The 21,211-nt window shown below is 32.9% G+C and overlaps 4 protein-coding genes across 4 annotated transcripts; 2 read left to right on the top strand and 2 right to left on the bottom strand.

Annotated features, from left to right (window-relative positions):
• Positions 1-912: 912 nt before the first annotated feature.
• Positions 913-3,845, bottom strand: LOC124844242 (proteasome subunit alpha type-1-A-like). Its single transcript, XM_047321139.2, has 2 exons — positions 3,391-3,845; positions 913-1,581 (listed from the first exon to the last, which is right to left on the bottom strand). Exons 1-2 carry the CDS (start codon positions 3,739-3,741, stop codon positions 1,093-1,095), a joined length of 840 nt encoding a protein of 279 aa, XP_047177095.1. The 5' UTR covers positions 3,742-3,845; the 3' UTR covers positions 913-1,092.
• Positions 3,846-8,244: 4,399 nt separating this feature from the next.
• LOC148204820 (auxilin-like protein 1) lies at positions 8,245-14,960 on the top strand. Its single transcript, XM_088097998.1, has 7 exons — positions 8,245-9,029; positions 9,875-13,074; positions 13,205-13,302; positions 13,384-13,449; positions 13,531-13,620; positions 13,847-14,023; positions 14,592-14,960. Exons 1-7 carry the CDS (start codon positions 8,671-8,673, stop codon positions 14,625-14,627), a joined length of 4,026 nt encoding a protein of 1,341 aa, XP_087954124.1. The 5' UTR covers positions 8,245-8,670; the 3' UTR covers positions 14,628-14,960.
• Positions 14,961-15,729: 769 nt separating this feature from the next.
• On the bottom strand, positions 15,730-16,969 carry LOC148204819 (bifunctional dihydroflavonol 4-reductase/flavanone 4-reductase-like). The gene is made up of 4 exons (XM_088098017.1): positions 16,757-16,969; positions 16,509-16,668; positions 16,126-16,318; positions 15,730-16,001 (listed from the first exon to the last, which is right to left on the bottom strand). Exons 1-4 carry the CDS (start codon positions 16,955-16,957, stop codon positions 15,818-15,820), a joined length of 738 nt encoding a protein of 245 aa, XP_087954143.1. The 5' UTR covers positions 16,958-16,969; the 3' UTR covers positions 15,730-15,817.
• A 523-nt stretch (positions 16,970-17,492) lies between these two features.
• Positions 17,493-19,549, top strand: LOC124843778 (protein RADIALIS-like 4). The gene is made up of 2 exons (XM_047320597.2): positions 17,493-18,861; positions 19,351-19,549. Exons 1-2 carry the CDS (start codon positions 18,590-18,592, stop codon positions 19,373-19,375), a joined length of 297 nt encoding a protein of 98 aa, XP_047176553.1. The 5' UTR covers positions 17,493-18,589; the 3' UTR covers positions 19,376-19,549.
• The last annotated feature ends 1,662 nt before the right edge of the window (positions 19,550-21,211 follow it).

Below are 21,211 nucleotides of genomic sequence, written 5' to 3'. Positions count from 1 at the left end.
TATCATTTCCATAATCAAATCATTCATCATCTCCCGCTATCATTCTATTCATCTCTATTATCCTCTTCCTTGCATACTCTTTCTTATTTTTTCTTAATCACTTATCTACTTTCATCCTTTCAAATACCTCTCATCCAACCATTCATCATCTCTTTCATTTTTTTCTATTTTTAATCAATTCATCAGATAACTCTAATGAATAAGTAAGTGATTTATAGATTGAATATGAAAATATAAATACATACAAAGTTGCTTCCTCTTAAGCAAAAATCTACACATTTATTGTGTTTTTAAGTAATTTTCCCAATTTCGTCCTCCTCTGTTATGAAAATTGTGAAAATGAATAAGGTTTCAATAATAAAGACGAGGAAGACGAAGAAAAAGTTGAGAAAGACAATAATACATGAAAATGAGGCGTGATAAAGAAATAAAAAAGTATAATATCATATATTATCATAGACCACGTTTACAGTTAACTATTTAAACAATATTAATAAAAATATTAAATCAAATAAAATTAACAAAAATTAAAATTTGATTAAACACGAAATAAAATACGAAAATAAAATGAAAATCAAATTAAACAATCCAAACCAAATTAATATTTAAACAAACATTAAAAAACCAACTAACTGAACACAGAAAACTTTTAGTTCAACTATTTGAAATGTAATGTTCTTAAAATAATTAAATGAGGGATAACACCACATTTTTTAATTCATTTTCTAATTTCACAATCAATAAAATTTATTTTAAAAAATACAAACATTGGAAAGTGTCCTTAAATAAAAAATTGTGGAAAAATAATGATTTTTAACAAATTTTAACCATTAAAAAGAACCTAAAAGGGTTATAAAACACTTCTTAAATAATTAAGTTTGAACAGTTTTATCCAACATTTTTCAGCCAGACTTTCAGAAAATTGTTGCAAATTGTCATGAAACAGCAATTAAATCGTTTACAGTGATCACTAAGGGATGAATTGCAGAAGCAAACAGATTAACGAAAGATTATCCCATGACACAAACAATATGAAACCTACTCATTTTTAAATATTGGTATTCAAGACCTCTAGAAATTGATTTTAAATTATCAAATTTCCATTGGAGAACCACCTTGGTCTCCAGCAGCACCTTGATCTGCACCAGATGCCTGGTCGGTGGGAGCATCCTGCTCGGTTGCTGGCTGAGCTTCTTCAGCTGGAGGTTCATCCTCCTTCACAATCTCAAAAGTATCAATCAGCTGTTGAACAGTTTCTTGATCTAAAATGTGGAATGGTTCACCAACTCCAACCACAGCAATAGTGCATACAGAACTCCTCAGTTTTTCACCTTGCAAGGACTCCCTAGTTGCGATAAGTGCATCTTTGATCAGATCTTCTCGAGAAGAGCCCATGAAGTTATCAAACCTGCGTTCCAAATATGTCTTTGCAGCTTGAGAGCGAGATCCAATGGCAAAAGCCTGATATTCAAAATAGTTTCCACTGGGACAGTTGTAATAGAGGTGAGCTCCTGATTCATCTAATCCAGCTACCAGGAGGCCAACCCCATAAGGACGTTTCCATGATCGCTGCGTGCAAACCTGCAACTCAAAATTGCATCACGAACACTGATTAAAAAGATATCTTTTCAGTTCGAACCCATACCTTATTTATTCAACTTCTTATGACTAAAGCACAAATTACACAAGTATAACTGCATATAATAGAAATAATGTTTGGATAAACTTCCCTCGAACACTTTTAAGAGGAAAAAAAATAAGTTAAAAGGAATTTTGCTTCTTTATAAGTTAAAATTAATTTACACATGGAACTAATTTGTAGAATTTGTTTCCAATTAACTTTTCCAAATTTTGATTTTTAACCAATGCATAAGCTAATTTAAGCTTATGGGGAAACTACTTTTTTTTCCTTCTTAACTTTTCTCCACTATAAGCGCTTATGGAAAAGTTTTCTCCAAACAAAATGTAGATTAGCTAATCCAATTCCAATATTTTGTTGATTGTGAACTAAACAGGCTAGATTCCAATAATGCAGCTACATTCAAGAGCCTGAAAAAAAGAGGGGAAGGGTTACTTCTCCTAAAAAATTTGTTCAACAGATTTTCTATCTCTATGTACAGAAAGATCCTTCAACCACAGTAAGTAAAATCCAAGTTCTTTTTTTACATACGACAGCTTGAACCTAATTCAACTAGGTCTTTTACGTGCCAGTTATGACAACTTGACCATCACAATAATTTGTTTTCTACTTCACTTCATAAAACAGCCTTCTCAACATAGATTTTGCATAACAGAATACCTATGACACGGCTGCATAACTTGCAATGATGTAAACATGAATATTATCATCCTTCACACAGCAAACAGAAACCTTAGTGGTACTGTGTGCTACTTAAATTTCAAACACTAATAGAACCCAAAGCCTCTACCACACAAAAAATCTGAAATACAATGACTGGATGTGTCCTGTGGGAGCGAATCAGCATTAAGATGGGAACCAGCCTTGGTACCTCGGTGTGCTCGGGTACCACATTATGTGGGTTAGATTCACAACCTCTCGGGGCTGAGCTCTGGGTGTTAAACCGAGAGTACCCTGAGCTTAAAGAGGATGAGGAGGGGAGGGGGTGGGGAGGGAGGGACGGTTATGACTAGAGGCAGACACACCTATACATAGGGAAGGATCTAACCTTTGAGAGATAGACAGAGAAGAGAGCAATCTTTGAGGGATAGTGTTCTGAAGTTAAGCAGAGTTTATAAACATGAATAACTATGACACGACTGCATAATTTGCAATGATGTAAACAGGAATACCATCATCCTTCACACTGCAAGCAGAAACCTCCGTGGTACTGTGTGCTACTTAAGTTTCCGACAGAAATAGAATCCAAAGCCTCTACCACACAAATTTCAAATACAGTAAGAATCTGAAAGAGCAGCACACACAAAAAAATTTCAAGAGGCTATAGCAAGATAGCAGGATGTCGACTATTTTAAATATTATTATTATAACAGAAATCAGATAATTTATACTACACACCATAAAACATAAGAAAAGAAACTCGCTGTAAACAGTAAGTTATAGTTTACACAACGAATCACCATCAATTTAGGAACAATAGAAACAAAAACAGCAATGAAAAAAAAATGACGATGAAACTAACAGACATTTACAGTTTAATCGAATTCAACAAACGCAATTCACCAGTTTAATCCCATGACCTAAAATCGAAATTCAACAACGAAACTCTAGAATAGCCGTTTCAATTCTCACATACATAGTAATTATTGAAGAAAAGCAAACCCTAGAAGTGTAGTTTCAATTCTCGCAGAGATAGTAATTATTGAAGAAAACAAAACCCTAAGTGGAAGGGAAGGGAAGGGAATGAGGACCTGTGCCTTGTCGGCGAGTTGAACAACAAGTCTGCCTACAGGAAGAGGAGACTCGTAGGTGTAGTTATAGTTGATGCACTCGGATCGCATGTATCGGGATAGGACGCGGCCGTCGGCAGTGAGGCCGGCGATGGCGACGCCGATGTGGTTGTCGACCTTGAAGATCTTCTTCTGATGCGAGGAGAGTTCGGAGTTGGCCTTGTTGACGCATGCGAGAACCACGTGCGTCTTGGATCGGAGACCGATCGCCGCCGAGCCCTGCTTCACCGCCTCCATCGCGTACTCCACCTGGAACAGTCGCCCCGCCGGGCTCCATGTAGTCACGTCCGTGTCGTACTGATTTCTGAACATTGTCGATTCAAAATCAAAACCAAAACCAAAACCAAAACCTCTTCTTCTTCACTCTCTTTATTACATCACCTTTCTTCTTTCTCAAGAACTCTTACTCTCTCTCTCTTCTGCCTTCATTGTTGGACAAGAAAACCCACCTTTTACTGTTTAGCCCACAAACCCATTGGGTTACCACACATTAGGCCGGCCCAAAATAAAGATTGAGATTTGGCCATTTCTTCCCACACCTCCAAAATTATTGTTTTTCTCATTTCAGGTTGTAGAATGAAAAATTGAAAATAATATATAAATTGCTTCAAATCTATTCTAAATCATTTATATTTAGCCAATTTTGATTTTGTATTTTTCTAAAGGCTACAAGATATATTATGATGACAACATAGTGCAATGAAATAGAGTATCTTAATAATAGGGTGTAAAAAGAAAAAGGCCGAATATTTTTAGTATTGGGCCTTACGGACTTTGGATTAAGGATATATTTTGAATGAATTTTTTAGGAGAAAAATATAAAAGTATAAACTATGATTAGTTTCTTTTTATCATTTCATGAAGTATTTTTTAAAAAATTTATTTTTATAAATTATTGATTAAAGCATTTGACACACACACGCATGTGGAACATTATTTTATTTATGTTATTTTGATTAAAAGAAAAGTGAAAGTGGCATTGAGCTTTGCTGCTTTAGACATTGGACACGACCAATGTTATCATTAATTCCAGATTCTCAAATACTCTTTTCTTGTATCTTCTTCATTCATTAGCTTTTTGATGTTGATTCATCATTATTGTGTATCCACTTTCTCAAATGTTTAGAATTACAGGAAAACAAAATTCACTTTACAATTACATCTAACTAGTTGGTTGGAATTTCCTTTGTTTTTGTTGTTGTCTTGTTTATTTTTATTTTTTATTTAGGTGGCTGTCTGTTATGTTCTTTGGAATTGCATTATTCATGTGGAATGGTAGTTGTGCTTTCCTTTATTGATTTCTGTGTTTTTTGAAAACTATCTTTAAATATAATTTATAAGGCAAAATGGTAAAAAAATGGAATTTAGATTCTTTGTTTAGTTTTTCTTCCTCTATCTGGACATTGATTTTAATGTTTTAAAATATATTGACTTTTTTTAATATATCAATATAAATGTAATTTAAAGATAAAATAAAGAACAACATCATAAAAACTAGTAGAAAATTTTTACTAAATTTTTTTTCAAAAGTTTAGTTGTATCAAAACAAATATCCATTATATTGAAATAAGTGATTTTGCGTACATTTAAGTTGTGGTGATATATTTGTGTATAAAAATTAAGGAAAAATAAATTAAACAAAAGGTAGCTTTAATTTTAGGCAAAATTGCAACATCATTTTCATCAAGCTTGTCTAACCAACTAATCGATAGGTAACATATCACATTGTTTATTGACATACCAAGAAAATTAGTACAAACAAACTTATTATATTTTAAATATATTTAACATGAACTTTAGTTTTATGAATATAAATAAATATATATATTTTTTAAAATAAATTACAAAGTATTAATATTTTTTTTATCAATACCTTTATTCGTGGTATAGTTTTTGTTCCTAATTGGGTGCCAATAATTACACTTTTGATAAGGTATTGCAGACTTTGTGACTGTTATAAATGTTTTCCAAAAAAGAAAAATAATTCTTACCAATATCTTTTTAATATACATTTCTATAATTTATTAGTACTTAAATGTTTGCATCCAAAACTACCCTGAAATAAAGACGTAACATTTAGATAACTCACTTATGAATAGATTAGCATAAGTAAACTGAAATATAATATTAATTATAAACTGATCGATTTATATGTTTGTAACTTCAGTCTTATATATCTATAAGTTATATAAAAATGAAAGCACATTAAATATTTATTAATTATACTGTATGATTTATTGATTATTGGTCAACGTTTCTAAAAGAACTATACAGAAAAAAGTTATTTTAAATTCTGAGTTTCTACAAATTGAACAATTTTTCAATAATCTAATCAGTTATTTTATTATTAGATATTAATATTATAAATTTAACGTATTCAAAAGTAAAATATATTTATTAATTTTTAAATTGTGATTAGATTAATTTTAATTAAAAATCTATATTAAATTATAAATATATAAGTTATTATATTTACTGTGAATTTAAAATTCGTCTATATAATTAATTTAAGTATAGTATCGAAAGAAAAATATAAAGAAGTGTTAATTCAATCCAACATCCCAAACCATAATTATTTTCATTATATAAACTTTTATTAATGCGTATTCATTTAATTGTTTGTGAATTTAAATGTATTATGTATTAAGAGGTTAAGTGGTTATGCATGAAGTCTTTTTCAAAATAATGTATTACAAGAATATTTATTCAATAGAGTAATTATTGTATTATTTAAAATAGTAATGGATTATTGAATACCATGTGCATGCAAAACAAGGTATTGTTATAGGACAACCGTGTGTGCACTGTTTACTATGAATTTGAATACTCAACTAAATTAAAAACCCTTTTATAGAATACTTTATGTCCCCTTATAAATTCTTTCTGTAAATCATTAAATCATACAATAAAATTAAACACACAATCAATAAATATTTAATTATCCTCTCATCATATTTATTACTCATCAATGTTATTATAATTATATACTCAATATTTTTGCGTGTATAATTAATATTGCTGTACTGTTTCGCACCGTTACATGGTCATGTATTAAAAAAATACAATCATGAAAAATTCAAATATTTTATGTGTCTTAATTTTGTAATTTTGTTTTTTCATTAGAAAAAAAGGAAAGGTTTTAAATATTATAATTATACAACTTTTTATTTTCGTCAAAGTTCTTTTACATTTTTTCACAATTTCTTTTTAATGATGAGACATTTTTATACAAAATTATAAATCTTAAAATAGTTAAATACATGCTGATGTGATATTTAAATATAAATTAAATATTTTTTGTTTTTAAATGTAATTTTTTTTATTTTTTTATTTTAGTCTTTAAAATAAAAAAATAAAAAAATTTATAACTGAACAACTTTAAATTCTTTTTATATTTAATGTTCTACATTATATTTGAGTTGAAACGTGTTAAAATAAAAACTAATTAAATTGTGTATTAAAATTTTGAAACTTAAAAGATATTTAACCTTCTAAATAATTAGTTAATAAAAGTAACACTAATTAATTTTATCTAAAAAAGAAAAGAAAAAAACAAGGATGTCCGTGTTTGTGTCCATTGACAATGAATAATGGAATGACTAGGTAGCGACAGCTGTATTCAGCAAGCAACCCAAGAAACCATACCAACTCATCTATAAAATCCCGTTCAACCAAGACAGCAACTCTATGTGAAATCTCCAAACTACCCTTTATATGTTAAGGGCATCATTGGAAGGGTTTTATTAAGGGTTCTTGACATAGGTTTTAGATATATTCATATTTACAATTTTTTATTCCAAGTATTGATTAAATATTAAAAACGTAAAAAATTATAATAAAATGAAACGTAATATCATAACAATGTCAAAATAATACATTTTTTAATTATCAAATATTAATACATACATTATAATTGTATATATTTTAAATTAAAATCTTATATATCAATTATATAAAGATTGGAAAAAAATTAGAAGGGATCAAATATATGTTTCAAAAATAAGTTATAAAATTAAAATTAATATAAATTTGATAAATTATTCAATAAACCAAATGTATTTAAAAAATTAAAATAGTAAACCATGAAAAATGAATAAATATTCGTATAGACTTGAACACACATACACTCAAACATTATAGAGATAAGTAAGTGTTTCATTCAGACATTTTAAATTTTCGGTTAATGGGATCAAATCACTCCGTTTGTACTTCAATGTCAAAGTTAGCAAATATTCCGTAGTCTTAATAATAAATACGTTTTAAATATGTAGTTTGATGTAATGTCAAAGTCACTAAAGAATACTTTAAGTGAAAATTGGAATTAGTTTATCTTTAAAATTTGATCCAGTTTAGTCCCTCAATTTTAAAAATATATAGATTTAGGTATTTTAATCAAATTTTTTAAGTTTAATTAACATTTCAAACGCATTTCAGGATAGTATTTAAGTTGTTTACATTGTTTGACATATTTTTTCTTACATGTTAGTTGAGAAATATGTATGAAAAGTCAAATAAATTTAACAAAATTTGGTTAAAAGAATTAAATTCAAATTGTTCTAAAAATGATAACTAAATTAGTCAAACATTTTGAAGAGACTAATTCTAATTTTCATTGAAAATTAAAAAATCAAAAACATTTTTAACCATTTATTAAAAATGATTTTTATATAGTATTCATAAAAAATAAAAATAAAATATTTTATTATTTAGTTTAACATAAAACATAACATTTTACAATAAATTAAGAGAAAAAAAGTTTAACTCCAAACTCAAATTAAGATGCCTTACCTCACTTTTTGCTTGAAGTTCCGAAACTACCCCTTAGTGACGTTATATAGTACTGACTGGACTCTGAACTATTCCACAGCAAAACGACAACACAGGAGACATACCCTTGTTTCCTAAAAATATTTATGACATTTACCTGCTCCTCCAGTCACCCGTGGACCTATCGATAACACCGCCCAGAGTCAGAGGAGAACAGCTCCGAGTTAGAGACCGAAGCAGCCGGTTGCAAGTGCGTGCCCCACACGTTGATCGTGTTTTTTCGACGGTTACACTGCGATTTTTTTTTTCCCTCTCATTCCGTTGGAATAAAAACTCTTCTCACTCATTTTTCTTCCTCTCACAAGTTTTCTTCTTCTTGTGTCTCTGACTCTTACTGAACCAGTTTCGCAAAGTCAGAGAAGCAACGCAAGCAAGAAGAATAAAGAGAAGAACTTCGCCGTCGACGTCTCCGTCATGGAGTTCGGAACTGCCGCCGCGACTCTCACGAAGAAGCTCTCTAACGGCTACGGCGTCTCCGGAAGATCGGCGTACGACGGCGTTTTCGCCGCTCCAATCAAGCTCCGAGCTCCGACTTTCTCCTCTCAATTCGAGGATTACCGCGAGATTTTCGGCGCCGCCGGAGCTTCGCTCGGTTCCTCTATTCCGATTCTGGAACTTCCGGAACTCAACGAGAGCAAGAAAAAGATCGACGACGTTGGGCGCTCGAGGGTCGATTACTCGACGGTCTTCGGTGGGTTTGGGAGTCTAGACGCTGCCGTTCCTTTCGAGGAGATAGTGGCTGAGCCTGTGGAGAAAGATAGCTTCGCTATACGGTGAGTTTGCTTGCTGCGTTTTTTTTTCTTCTAATTTTTTGTTAGGGTTTTAACTTAACGTGACTTGGAATAGTGAATGTGCTTGCGTGTTGGTGTTTTGCTTGGAATCCAGATTCGATTCGAGAATATTTGTTTTTTAAACCTGGCCTTGCTTATGCATCCTTTCCATTTTGACCGCTCTGTCGGTCATGTGAGTTCTTTCTGTGAGAAGAGAAACTGCATTTTCTTTTGCTATTTTTATTTATTTAATTACTTGTCGTGCTCTCGAGCAAGTGAGTGGGCAACAAAGGTAATAATACCTTACTTTTTAGTCACTTAAAAAAAACGAATCAATGGGAATCTAGTGTTTCGCGGAACTGGTTGAGCCCTTTTGGCATTCCTTTTATTCTACTTCACCAGTGGAGGAGAACTTATAGGTTAAGGTTTATGGTAGATTTATAATTTTAAAGTTTGGAATTGAAGCCGGGAATCGGAATCTAGACAACTTTTCAAATACAACTACTTGAAATATACGAATCAGTTTTTAGTTGCAAAGGGAAGCTAGCGTATGGCATCACGATCTTACTAACAGGGTTTTGTACGCGTTAAATGTGAATTTAGGCTTGTATTATACCATATTTGGTGCACATTTATATGATATTTAGAAAAATTCCCAACATCGGGCCTTGGATGTGAATATTAATCAAATTCATATATTGGTATTTGTGGGAGGATGGAGATCTTTGGAAAAATTCCTTTATTGTGCAAATCTATTATGTAGCATCGGTAACTAACCAAGTTCTCAGAGGCTGCTTAGGACGGCGATGTTAACATTAATTGTTTTCCTGGCATTTATTATTCTGTAGGAGTAAGATCAAAGGAGAAAACCAATCTTTCCAGCAAGAGCTTAATACTTGTTCGAAGGAAATTCCAGTGAAATCGTGGTCATCCCATGATGCCAAAAAGGTCAATATGTCTTATCATAAAGTTAACCAAGGAAGTGAAAATGGAACAGGTGGGACAACACATATAGCTCAACTCCAGGCTGTCCCTGCTTACACTCGATTAATCGAAGAAGTCAAGCCAATGAAGATAAACAGAGCTAATAAGTCTATACCAATAGCACAAGATACTTATTCTGGTAGCCATGTCGAGGAGGGAATAAAAGAAGCTGCACATTCTACCAATTCGTATACTAGTGCTTCACCTGATAATTCTAAGCAACAGTCTTCCACCAACAATGGCGTAAAAGTTAAAAATAGATCTGGTTCTATTGATCTGTTTTTTGATGCATGTGAGATCAGTAATGGAAATAATGGAACAAATAATGTCAAAGTTCCTCGATCAGAGACTACTGAATCTAACTTAAATAAACAAAAAGGTGATGCTCTGAAATCAACGCCAATCAAATTCCAGGCATCTAAGAGTAGCTCATCCGAAGGTGTAGCTGGTGCTGATTCGCCACCATACTCAGATGAGGTAGCTGCTTCTGTAGCTGCTTTAAGAAAGGCAATGGAAGAGGCTCAAGCAAGAATGAAGGTTGCAAAAGAATTGATGAGAAGAAAGAAAGAAGGTTTTCCTGATCGTGTGAAACGTAAGTCTAACATTGAAGTGAAAGCTGATGGAAAAAGAGACGCTAAAGTCACTCTTAGAACAACGAAACTTGATGCAAAGCTAACATTAAGAGAAAAGGATACTTCTCTAAATTCTTCTTCTGAGGTAGGGAGGTCAACTATGAGAATAGAGAAAGCGAGGCCAGATCTGGGGACAAAAGAAACCTCTGGTGCTGAAGAAGTTGTACGCGAAACACAGAAGAAGATGAAATCAGATCAAGCAAAACATGAGAAAGAGGTTGAACAAAAAGAATCAAATCATAAGGGAAAAATACTTGAGCAGAAAGAGGCAGAAAATAACAAGAAAGAGCAGTACTTTAATAAAACAGATAGGAATACCCCTGAAAAACCTGAAGAATCTGATGAAAAAATAGAAATGGTTAGGGAATATTGGGGGCTGGAGAATAATGAAGAGAAGGTTCATGCAGACCATGAAGCAAGTGCATATGTAGAACTTGTACGGGAAACTAAACATAGGAGTCAAACGGTAGTAGATGAGACAAAACTGATTCAGGAGATATTTGAAAATGGTTTAATGGACAATGGTCCGAAGGTTAATGAAAATGGGGAAGTTGAGAATAGGGTTAAATCTTTTTATAATCCGGAAGACTATGGAAGCAATGTCGGTGGGCAAGGGTTAATAGAAGGTAATGGGAAAAAAGTTTCTGGTGAGCCAGAAGATGGCAACAAATGTGCAGGGTCCTTTGAGCTGGAAGAATGCAAAATAAATTTGAGAGCTGTTCTGGAACCGCGAGAGGCTGAGAAGAATATTACTGAAGAGCTAAAAGGAAGTGAGAATAAAGTTGATTTGTTCAGTGAGCTGGAAGAATGTGAACTGGCAGAAATTCTGGAGCCACTTGACAATGAGAGTGTGTGCAGTCATCATGCCATAAATTTGACAAGTATGGAGGAAGCGACAGAGAACTTTGGGTGTTTAGAGGACAGAAAGAAAAGAAATGATTCTGGTTTTCTGGATATCAGTCAAGACACTGAACATTCCTGTCAGAGAGAAGCCAGAGAAGCCAGAGAAGCCACTGGTAATACCTTTGGCAGTATCTATGTGCAGGAGGAAATCGTGGACCATATTCATAGTAAGAATAAGAAAAGTAAATTGGATGGAAATGACATGGTTCTTGATGCCCAAGCAAGTGAGAATGGATTTCAAGAAGCCACTCAACTGATGGATGGAAATACGAGGGAAAGGATAGACAACAAGGAGCCAGTTGAAGTTATTAGAGTAACTCTATCTGATCCTTGTTGCGAGGAGGTAAAAGCAGAGAAAGCTGGCAATACCACAGAAACCAGTTCAAGCTATGAGCCAGATGAAACTGAGAAGTTGAACAAAACTCAGGGAGCTGATATAATCACTGAAAATGAGGAAACTTTGGAAGTGAATCTAAAGGTTCATTCATATGATGAGGTAGATGGTGTATCGGAAGCAAGTAGTGCTTCATTTCAACAAGAGAGATATGAAGAAACAGACCCCGTTCAGGAGACAAGTGATTTCCATGATAAACATACAGATGAGACTCATTCCTTCACTCAAGTTGCCGTTGAACTAAACGAAGCAGACAATCAAATACAAAATATATTTGAAAGAGAGACTTCCGAAGGTGCTGCTACAAATAGTGGTGACACCGACATAAAGGCTAGGCAAAACATAGATCAGTGCTGGGAAAAGTCAGAAAATTACTGCAATCTGGAAATGCCTGTTGAAGACACAACTCCTGAGTCTGTTGAAATCTGCAAGGATGCAAAGGAGACTAGAGATGCATTAAAGGAAGATTTGGATGAGAATAGGTCTAATTCCTCTAATGGGGAAATTTTGTATGACAATGAAGACATTATAGATGAATCGCAGATACCTAGTACATCTGATTGGAAATCGAGTCCCTTCAAAGAAGTAGAGAAGGTTGATTCAAGTCACATCAATATAAGGGAGAGTAATCAAGTATCCGCAATGGAAGAGAAGGGAGCAAATGACAACTTGCATAAGGAAGAGCTGGAAAAGGAACTCCTCAAAAAACTCGATGCAGCAAAAGAGAGGGAAAGAGAAAGAGAAAAGGAGAAATTAGCTGTAGAAAGAGCAATTCGTGAAGCACGTGAAAGGGCTTTTGCTGATGCCAGAGAAAGGGCGGCAGTAGAGAGAGCTGCTGCAGAAGCACGTCAGAAAAACATTTCTGATGGACGAGAAAGGCTAGGAAAAACCAATAGTCAGGCAAATGAGAAGACCCCAGCTGAGAAGGCTGCTTTGGAGGCAAAACTTAAAGCTGAGCGTGCTGCTGTGGAGAGAGCAACTGCAGAGGCACGGGCTCGGGCCCTAGAAAGGGCACTTTCTGAGAGAGCTGCTTCTGATGCAAGAAATAAGTCTGATAAACCTGTTGCAGGCTTTGTGGCTTCCCGTGATAATGCAATGAAGCAAAACTTCCAATCAAAATCTTTCAGCCATGGTGGTATGTAATGTTAACATGTTCTGATTGCGCTGTAGTTGACCCTATCTTTTATCTTGTATCATATATTCTGTATTTATGTGCTTTCTGTTTAAATTTTTATTGATTCTGTACAAATTGTATTTTCCTGAAGTTCGTGATTCTACTGATGTATTTGATGGAGCTAATGGCGATTCTGCTCAGAGATGTAAGGCCAGGTTTGAGAGGCATCAGAGAATAGGGGAACGCGTGGTATGTTTCCTGGTTTTGCCAAATATCTCTTGTACAAATTAAGTTGTCAAATTGTTTGTTCATTCTTTGTTTCGGATGCAGGCACATGCTCTTGCAGAAAAGAATATGCGTGACAGGCTTGTGCAGAAGGAGCAAGAGGAGAGAAATGTAATTTTTCTATCAAGGTTTTGCGATTCACATGTTTCCAATTATGCCTTACAAAATCTTTTTTTTTTTGTTTTTTTGCAGAGGGTAGCAGAAATTCTTGATGCAGATGTTAAAAGATGGTCAAGTGGAAAAACAGGAAACTTGAGGGCATTGCTTTCTACATTACAATATGTATGTGTAAACATCCTAACTTTGTTTAAGCTCTGTGCATATTTTGTGACTGTTATCCAATGATAGATAAGAACTTCCCATTTATATATTTCTTTTCCTATACTCAACTAATCACTTTAAACTAGGGAAATAAAGACATAAAAATATATCGTTTTTGAAAGCACTCAGTTGTTTCAAGACCTGGAGGAAATTTTTGCTTACTCGTTATCAAATTTGTCTTATGCAGATTCTTGGCCCCGACAGTGGTTGGCAACCGATTCCTCTGACAGATGTAGTAACCACCCCTGCAGTAAAGAAAGCTTATCGTAAAGCTACACTTTTTGTGCATCCTGACAAGCTGCAGCAGCGGGGAGCAAGCATTCAACAAAAGTACATCTGCGAGAAGGTTTTTGATCTTCTAAAGGTTTGGCTTCATTTGTTCTTTTTAGTTCTTAACAATTCTGCTGATACCATGGTTTCAACCTACAATCTTTTTAGTTCCCTTGCACCTTTTTTATTGCATAATATATGTAGTTGTAAGTGGGATTTTGAATCTTTCCATGGTACTTTTACTAACATGAGACCTGAGTTTGTAAATAACATTTAATATATGATATCGTTTCCATGTAATATAAAATAAATTTTCTTGAAGCAAAACTATTATTTTAATTTATGTTTTCTAAGAAGTATACAATTATATTCATGTGCAAAATCTAATTTTATACTGTACATAACTTGGCTACCATAATCAGTCTAAAACATTAATTACATCAGACATTCCTTTTATCGTTTAAATTGTAATAAAATCATCTCACAAAATAAATTCACAGGCTAAAACAAAGTATATTTTTCCCGTGTTTCCTGGGTTGAGCTAAGACACGTTGTCACTGTTAGGAATCAGACGACCAGTTTTGTAAACGATATCTTTCTTACTGGAGCAGGATTCAAATCTATGAATGCATGTTTCTGAGTTTTTGTTTAATTGTCCCCAGGAAGCTTGGAACAGATTTAACATGGAAGAACGATAAACAGTGCTTAGTGCTGGGTTGTCTGATGATTGAAGTGCATTATTACTATATGTATGAAAAGTAGTCTCAGAAATCAGCAAATATGCATGGTCTGCAAGTGGAACTTTATTGTATAGCTCAACATCTATTGTACTACATTTTTATTTTTTAGTTCCACCAATTCCAGGCCTTTAATTAATTATAGAATAATTTATCCAGAAGATAGCTGGCTGATTAGCAAAGTAACAGTAGTCTTGGCTGAATCAGTCTTAACCCCATTTTCATATATCAAATTTGAAAAATGTTGACAGTATAAACATGCTAGAAACTATTCTGGATTTTGTTAGAACATAATTCTTCGCCAACCATCTGTTTCTCTCAATTTAGAAGTCACAGAACATGTCTACCCAAATTGACAGAAAAATTTCTCGGGAGAGCTGCTTATAAAAGTGTGTTGGATGGAATAAATTATTGTGTTTGGAGGAAATAAATGGTTATCAGAAAGTTAATATTATAAATCGGTGTAAAGGTAATTTATCGAATAATTGTGATGTATTGAAAAATAGGTAACATTAAAAACTGACGAAGTTTGTTATATAGCTACTTTTATGAAAGCAAGTAAATGAAATTAAATCTTGAAAAAGAAGTATATCAAATTAGGCACAGAAAAAGTTGTTTGGTTATTGGTAGTTTGATAAAGACATTCTAAGAGAATTTGGAATAGTTGCAAATACAAGTGTTTAATAAGATATTTTTAAGAGTTATAATCAACAATTGATGATACTAATATTTATTATAGATCAATACACATTTTTTGTATGTGATGTGTCTTTATATGTTGTTGTATTTGTGTTTTTCTTTTCTTTTATCATCGTATTTTGGTTTTTCTTATTCAGAATAAATTTTATATATGAAAAATGTCCTTGTTGGATTGTTGTATTATCTCTTCTGTTGCATTGTTTAAGCGTCAAAGTGTTGATGCTTAAACTTAGTAAAAAGGTTTGAATACATAGTTTTCAACATGTTTCTTAGCTTATAAAGCAGAATTTTAATTAATATTTTACAATATGATTGCTAACTACCATGACCTTGTTGAATTAACTTTTTACTAAAACAGTAAATATAACAGCAAATAACTTTATTAAAATTATGACAAAAGATGGAATCTTGAAAATACATATTTATTCCGAACAACACAGATGAAAGCATAATTATTTGTGAATGGTGCCATTAACTGGGGTTTGAGCAGGTTCAGGAAGAAGCCCTTTTTCTCTGCAGCTCTCAACAGCTCCTGTGAACATATCCTCTAAGTTGTACTCAAATTTGAAGCCCATGTCAGTGATCTTCTTAGAAGAAAATCTAATAATTTCCAATTCATCTGGAATATCCTTGAACCTGCATCAGAATCAGCACAACATGATCCATAGATATGAATCAATTATCACCTTAAGCAAAAGACAGTATTATCACTACTACTATAACATTCTCTGATGAAATGAGAAAAATTACAAAGTCTTACTTTGTGGGGATATTATACTGAGGGTATTTTTGATTTAGCAGTTTTGCAATGTCATGAATGGTTGCCTCATGTGAACAGCATATGTACCTCCCTTCTGCTTTTGGATTCTCAAACAAAAATATATGAGCAAGACAAAGGTCATCTAAGTGCACGAACTGCCCTTGTTTTATGATATGGTAATGCCCTTCATTTCCTGCTAATTAAAAACTATGAATCATTCCAATACAGTGTACATTGAAATCATTCTGTTGATTATATATTAACAAACGTATCAAAGTTCAAGACGATGACGAATTTCAATCTTGCATCTAAGTTTAGAAACTAAAAATATATTTAACTTTGTGTTATTAATTCTAAATATGAATTAGTTTTGGTGGTTTGACCTGTGATGAGTGAAAGAGCAGTGATTAGGCTTGGTGGCATTGTTGGCATAAGAAAGGGACCAACGACAAGAGGTGGAATGATGGAGACAAAGTCTATGTTATGTTCTTTGGCGAATTTCCAAGCTTCTTTCTCCGCCAGGGTCTTTGAAACAAAATACATCTACAGAGAAACATGGTGTAGAGTAGAATCATTCTTCTTCATGGTGTATGAACAAAGAAAACATGTAAGATAGATACAAAGAACTAACCCAACCAGTCATTTTGACCCTTCTGCAGAACTCAACATCACTCCAACAGTTCTCATCATAAACAGGCTTTGGTTGCTCAGCAACATCAACAGTTCCAGCTGAGGATGTGAAGACAATTCTTCGCACACTTTTGGCCTTCACGCATGCTTTCATGATATCGAGTAACCCCTTTATTGTCGGCTTTATCACTTCGTTCTGCATTTCCACTCAATTTTTTTAACCATGTTACAACAACTTAATTCAACATTTTCACAACTATGGTAAGAATTTATGTATAGATAATGGCTCTTTCGAGAGAAGTTCATATGAAAGATTCAACAATAACGTACCTAAACCAAAGTACATAAGAAATTCATAAGAATTATTGCTGTCACATTGGGTAATCTATTAGTCAATTCGGTCCACTACATGTTTGAGTTGGTTTGAGTCGGAATAGGTTGAAAAAAAAGTGAAATTTTTATCTAAACCAATTTTGATGTGGCTCACTAAGAATTAGTGATGTGTTGGGTTAGCTCACCAACCCACCTTTTTTTATTTTTTTTAATGAAATGAAATGAATTAATTATTCAATGAAACAAAAAAATATTACCCCTTGACCTATCTAAAACCTTTTTTTTATATCGATTGGTCTAATTATTATTGTTTCAATTTGATCGATCANCTGAAAGAGAAATTTGAAAACATCCAAATGTAAAAAGGTGCTTTTGTGTTTTTGCTGTATGATCCATACACAGAAGATCTTGGCATGAAATTTTCTACACTGCTGCATGATACCTGCGCCCGTGAACGTTTAATGGACCCATCTTGTCCTCTGTAACAGTACCATTTCAATACAGCACAAGAGACAATAGAAATCTCATGATAAGAACAACTTCAAAAAAAACAAATATACTGATTTTTCATTTTATATATTATTACAAGTCTCACGACTACAGATAAAATTATCATATAAAAGTGTCATCAGATTGGAAGTCTCGTATCAACTACAGACAGAGATGAGGTCATTTTTTTCTTTCACTTGGTAATTTTCAAACCATGAGAGATTTACAAAGAAACAAGCTTTTAACTATTAGCAAAAGTGATTTTTGAAGGAAATTAGTGTAGGTAAAAATTGATTTTGCATGCTGTGACAGATTTCAAACTTTTCTTATTTCAATTTCAAAGACACTTGGTATGGTAGATTAGGGGTGATGTCAATTTTAGTTTATTATTACTAGAATTCTGTGTACAGTCCAAATGCCTCTAACTTCCAACAAATGCCAAGTATGCATGTGAAAAATAATTAGAAGAAATAGTGAAACTTACTGTATGCAATAACTTTATTGGTTACTGAAATTCAGTAAGAGTACTATTTCTTAGAGACTTTTTAAATGCTAGATTTCTTAAACTGGTGTAAGTTACCCAAAATGTGGTCTGATTTTTCACAACTTGTCTTACCATTAAGTTAATAAATCAAAGGGTATTTCTGGTTTCTGCAGACTAACTTGAAGATTATTCCTTAAACAGACATAGAAATCACTAAAGTAAACACCTTTTTATGCATTGAAGACTTTTTCATGCATATAAAAATGAAAGGAATTAACTGAGATTAGCATGTTCAAGTGAAAATTTTGAAAATATTAGTTGGTAGAAAGCAACAGCTAGCATAAAGTACACAACCCACAACTCACACACTTTCTCCCAAGGCCATCCATCATCCACCAGTATATAAAGGGTATCACCAATGACAGTTTCCTCATCCTCATAGCTTTGCCATAACAACATTGAACTTTCATTACCATTATTTATCTTTTGATTATTATTGTTATCATTTCGATTGCTACACTTGTGACAATGGCCTCAAGCTCAGTTTGGACAACAAAGCAGAACAAGAAGTTTGAGAATGCTTTGGCCATCTATGACAAGGACACCCCAGATCGGTGGCAGAACTTGGCCAGGGCAGTGGGAGGAAAAACAGTGGAAGAAGTGAAAAGGCACTATGAGATGCTTGTTGATGATTTGAAGCAGATTGAAGAAGGTCGTGTGCCCTTGCCCAATTACAGAAAAGTTGCTGCAACAGAAGCAGGCAGCATCAGAGGTTACAGTTACATGAATGAAGAACAAAGGTTAAAATCAAACCTTATCAACCTCTTGCATATAAATTTTGCTTCAGCTATGCTGCAGAATGAGTCATGCACAGTTAGACTTTTTCTGCTTCACCATTGATGTTTGGTTACCTTGTTTCACACCACCTAAAACTCTCACATAGGAGTAGAAATCACTGACAGATTTATAAATATCTTTACTTTCAAGCAATCAAGACATTATTTTTAACAGAAATTGTTAAAAAAAGTGAATCTTTAAGCCTGATTTAATCTCACTGAACCTTTAAGCCTAGTTTAATCTTACCGGGTCTATAAGATAAGGTCTGTATCTATTTATATACTATGAACTTGTTTTAACTCTAAATTAGTTTATAAACTACACTTATACTTGATTTAAAATCGTATGAGATATGAGACCGACTTTTCTGCAGAACATTTTCCAATACAGAAAAATTTTCTTTGTTAACTAATTTGGGTTGAGTCTAATTCTGTGTTTTCATTGCCATGCAGGATGAAAGTCCTAAGCCTCAGGTGAAGTGTAAGAAAGAGACATATTAGCTTATTACCAACCAATCAAGCTAGGTGAAACTTTTTAGTATATTTTTTTTCTACAAATGTCATGTATCTGTGCCTTTAAATGTAAAAGCTATCAAGTTAACCTTTTGAAGGTAAATCATATATATTGATATGGAGCAGTGGTTTGTGTGAAGTTCTTTTTGATTTCTGTTTTGGGTGAAGATAAATGATGGAAACGACCTTCAAAACTGAGATGAAAAAGTGCTTAAAGATGAGTTTAAGAGAAAGAAGAAAGTGCTTATTAAAAAATGGTAGTACATGCAAGTTTCTAACTCTATCCACCGACCATAACTTGGATTCATCATTAGTGTCAGGAAGGTTTGGAACCACATGAAAAGGTTGTCTAAGTCAAAAAATACGCTACTTTCGAAATGCTGATGCAAGAACAGTGCACCTTACATTCTGCACTATCATTACTCTCAACTTTAAGCACTCTGACATTTTAGTGTAAATCAATGAAAAATCAGTATGCCTTTTTACACTGTATATATGCACCACTTAACAATCTATTTTTAAGAGAATTTTGGTTATTAAAATTTTGTATTTATAAAAAAATAAATTAAAGAATAAAATATGTATAAAAATTTGTTAGGTGTCCAAACAATAATACTCAAATCAGTATCAACATCTCAAATGGTAAATCACATATAATATATATGTGAAAAAGAATATAAATATTATAAGTATATGTGATATGATAAAAAAAATATAAGAAAGAATTTATAAAAGTTGACTACTTTTGCAAAAGGTTAGGGTTAAATATGTTTTTAGTCCCTAAACTATTGGTTGTTTTTGGTTTTCGTCCCTCTTCCAAAGTAAGGTACAATTTGGTCCTCATTCTTTAGAAAAACGTTCGTTTTAGTCCTCAAAATTTTGTTTTTAGTCCTCGTTTTAGTCCTCAAAACGTTCGTTTCTTCGACTAAAACGAACGTTTTTTAAAGATTGAGGACTAAATTGTACCTTACTTTGGAAGAGGGACGAAAACCAGAAACGGTCAATAGTTTAGGGACTAAAAACATATTTAACCCAAAAGGTTATTCATGTATATATGTATAACTACATTTTAAACTCTCCAAGTGCCATGTTCATTTAAACTATTTATTTTAAATTTTTTAATATATATATTAATGAAATTATTAATTTTAGTATTTAGTAGTGTATTAAATGCAATTACATTTAAGATTTCAAAAATATTAAGTGTATTATTAATTTTAGTATTTAGTAGTATATTAAAAAATATTAAGATTTCAAAAATATATAAATTTGATGTTTCATGAGTTGGAAAAATATTTCTAGAAGCTCGTGTAAGACCTAGAAAATATAGTACTAGAGCAGATATATGTATTAAAATAATGAGACAAATTATTTTACTTTAAAATAATCTTATAATATAAATAACATTTTTATAAACACGTCTCATTATTCTAAGAACACTTCATCTCTCTAGAACACTATTCCTCAGAGTTCTCTGACTTTTCTCTACCATCTCTCACTATTGAGTTGTGTGATTGACGATCAGGAGGTGCCCAGATGTCCACGACGTAGAGGGCTTCGATCTTGATCGATCAATTTCGTGTTTCTCAGCTGGTAAGTCATTTTCCCTTTTATCCGTGTATTCTTGGACTGTGAGCATGCAACGTTTCTGTCTTGCATGTGGTTAGCCGTTCTTCCTTCAATTTCTAGCTCGATTTAGGTTCTAAGAGCTGTTTTATATCACCAATTGGTGAGTTGTAGGTTTTTGTTGAGTTTCCTTGCGTTGCAAGGCATTGTCGATGTATCTCTGTGAGCTGGGTTG

This window comes from Vigna umbellata, chromosome 1, assembly GCF_029865625.1.
Source record: "Vigna umbellata cultivar VRB3 chromosome 1, Vumbellata_1.0, whole genome shotgun sequence".
NCBI classification, from domain to species: domain Eukaryota; kingdom Viridiplantae; phylum Streptophyta; class Magnoliopsida; order Fabales; family Fabaceae; genus Vigna; species Vigna umbellata.
This window is presented reverse-complemented; position numbering and strand designations above follow the sequence as displayed.

What these genes read in the sequence shown, in the direction of transcription:
- LOC124844242 (XM_047321139.2), bottom strand. Translation starts at nt 3,741, where the DNA reads ATGTTCAGAAATCAGTACGACACGGACGTGACTACATGGAGCCCGGCG. An exon ending in AACTCGCCGACAAGGCACAG is followed by an intron (nt 1,582 to 3,390) that starts GTCCTCATTCCC and finishes TTTGAGTTGCAG; the next exon opens with GTTTGCACGCAGCGATCATG.
- LOC148204820 (XM_088097998.1), top strand. Translation starts at nt 8,671, where the DNA reads ATGGAGTTCGGAACTGCCGCCGCGACTCTCACGAAGAAGCTCTCTAAC. An exon ending in AAAGATAGCTTCGCTATACG is followed by an intron (nt 9,030 to 9,874) that starts GTGAGTTTGCTT and finishes ATTATTCTGTAG; the next exon opens with GAGTAAGATCAAAGGAGAAA. An exon ending in AAAATCTTTCAGCCATGGTG is followed by an intron (nt 13,075 to 13,204) that starts GTATGTAATGTT and finishes ATTTTCCTGAAG; the next exon opens with TTCGTGATTCTACTGATGTA.
- LOC148204819 (XM_088098017.1), bottom strand. Translation starts at nt 16,957, where the DNA reads ATGCAGAACGAAGTGATAAAGCCGACAATAAAGGGGTTACTCGATATC. An exon ending in GGGTCAAAATGACTGGTTGG is followed by an intron (nt 16,669 to 16,756) that starts GTTAGTTCTTTG and finishes GTTTCTCTGTAG; the next exon opens with ATGTATTTTGTTTCAAAGAC. An exon ending in TGCTCTTTCACTCATCACAG is followed by an intron (nt 16,319 to 16,508) that starts GTCAAACCACCA and finishes TTTAATTAGCAG; the next exon opens with GAAATGAAGGGCATTACCAT.
- LOC124843778 (XM_047320597.2), top strand. Translation starts at nt 18,590, where the DNA reads ATGGCCTCAAGCTCAGTTTGGACAACAAAGCAGAACAAGAAGTTTGAG. An exon ending in TACATGAATGAAGAACAAAG is followed by an intron (nt 18,862 to 19,350) that starts GTTAAAATCAAA and finishes ATTGCCATGCAG; the next exon opens with GATGAAAGTCCTAAGCCTCA.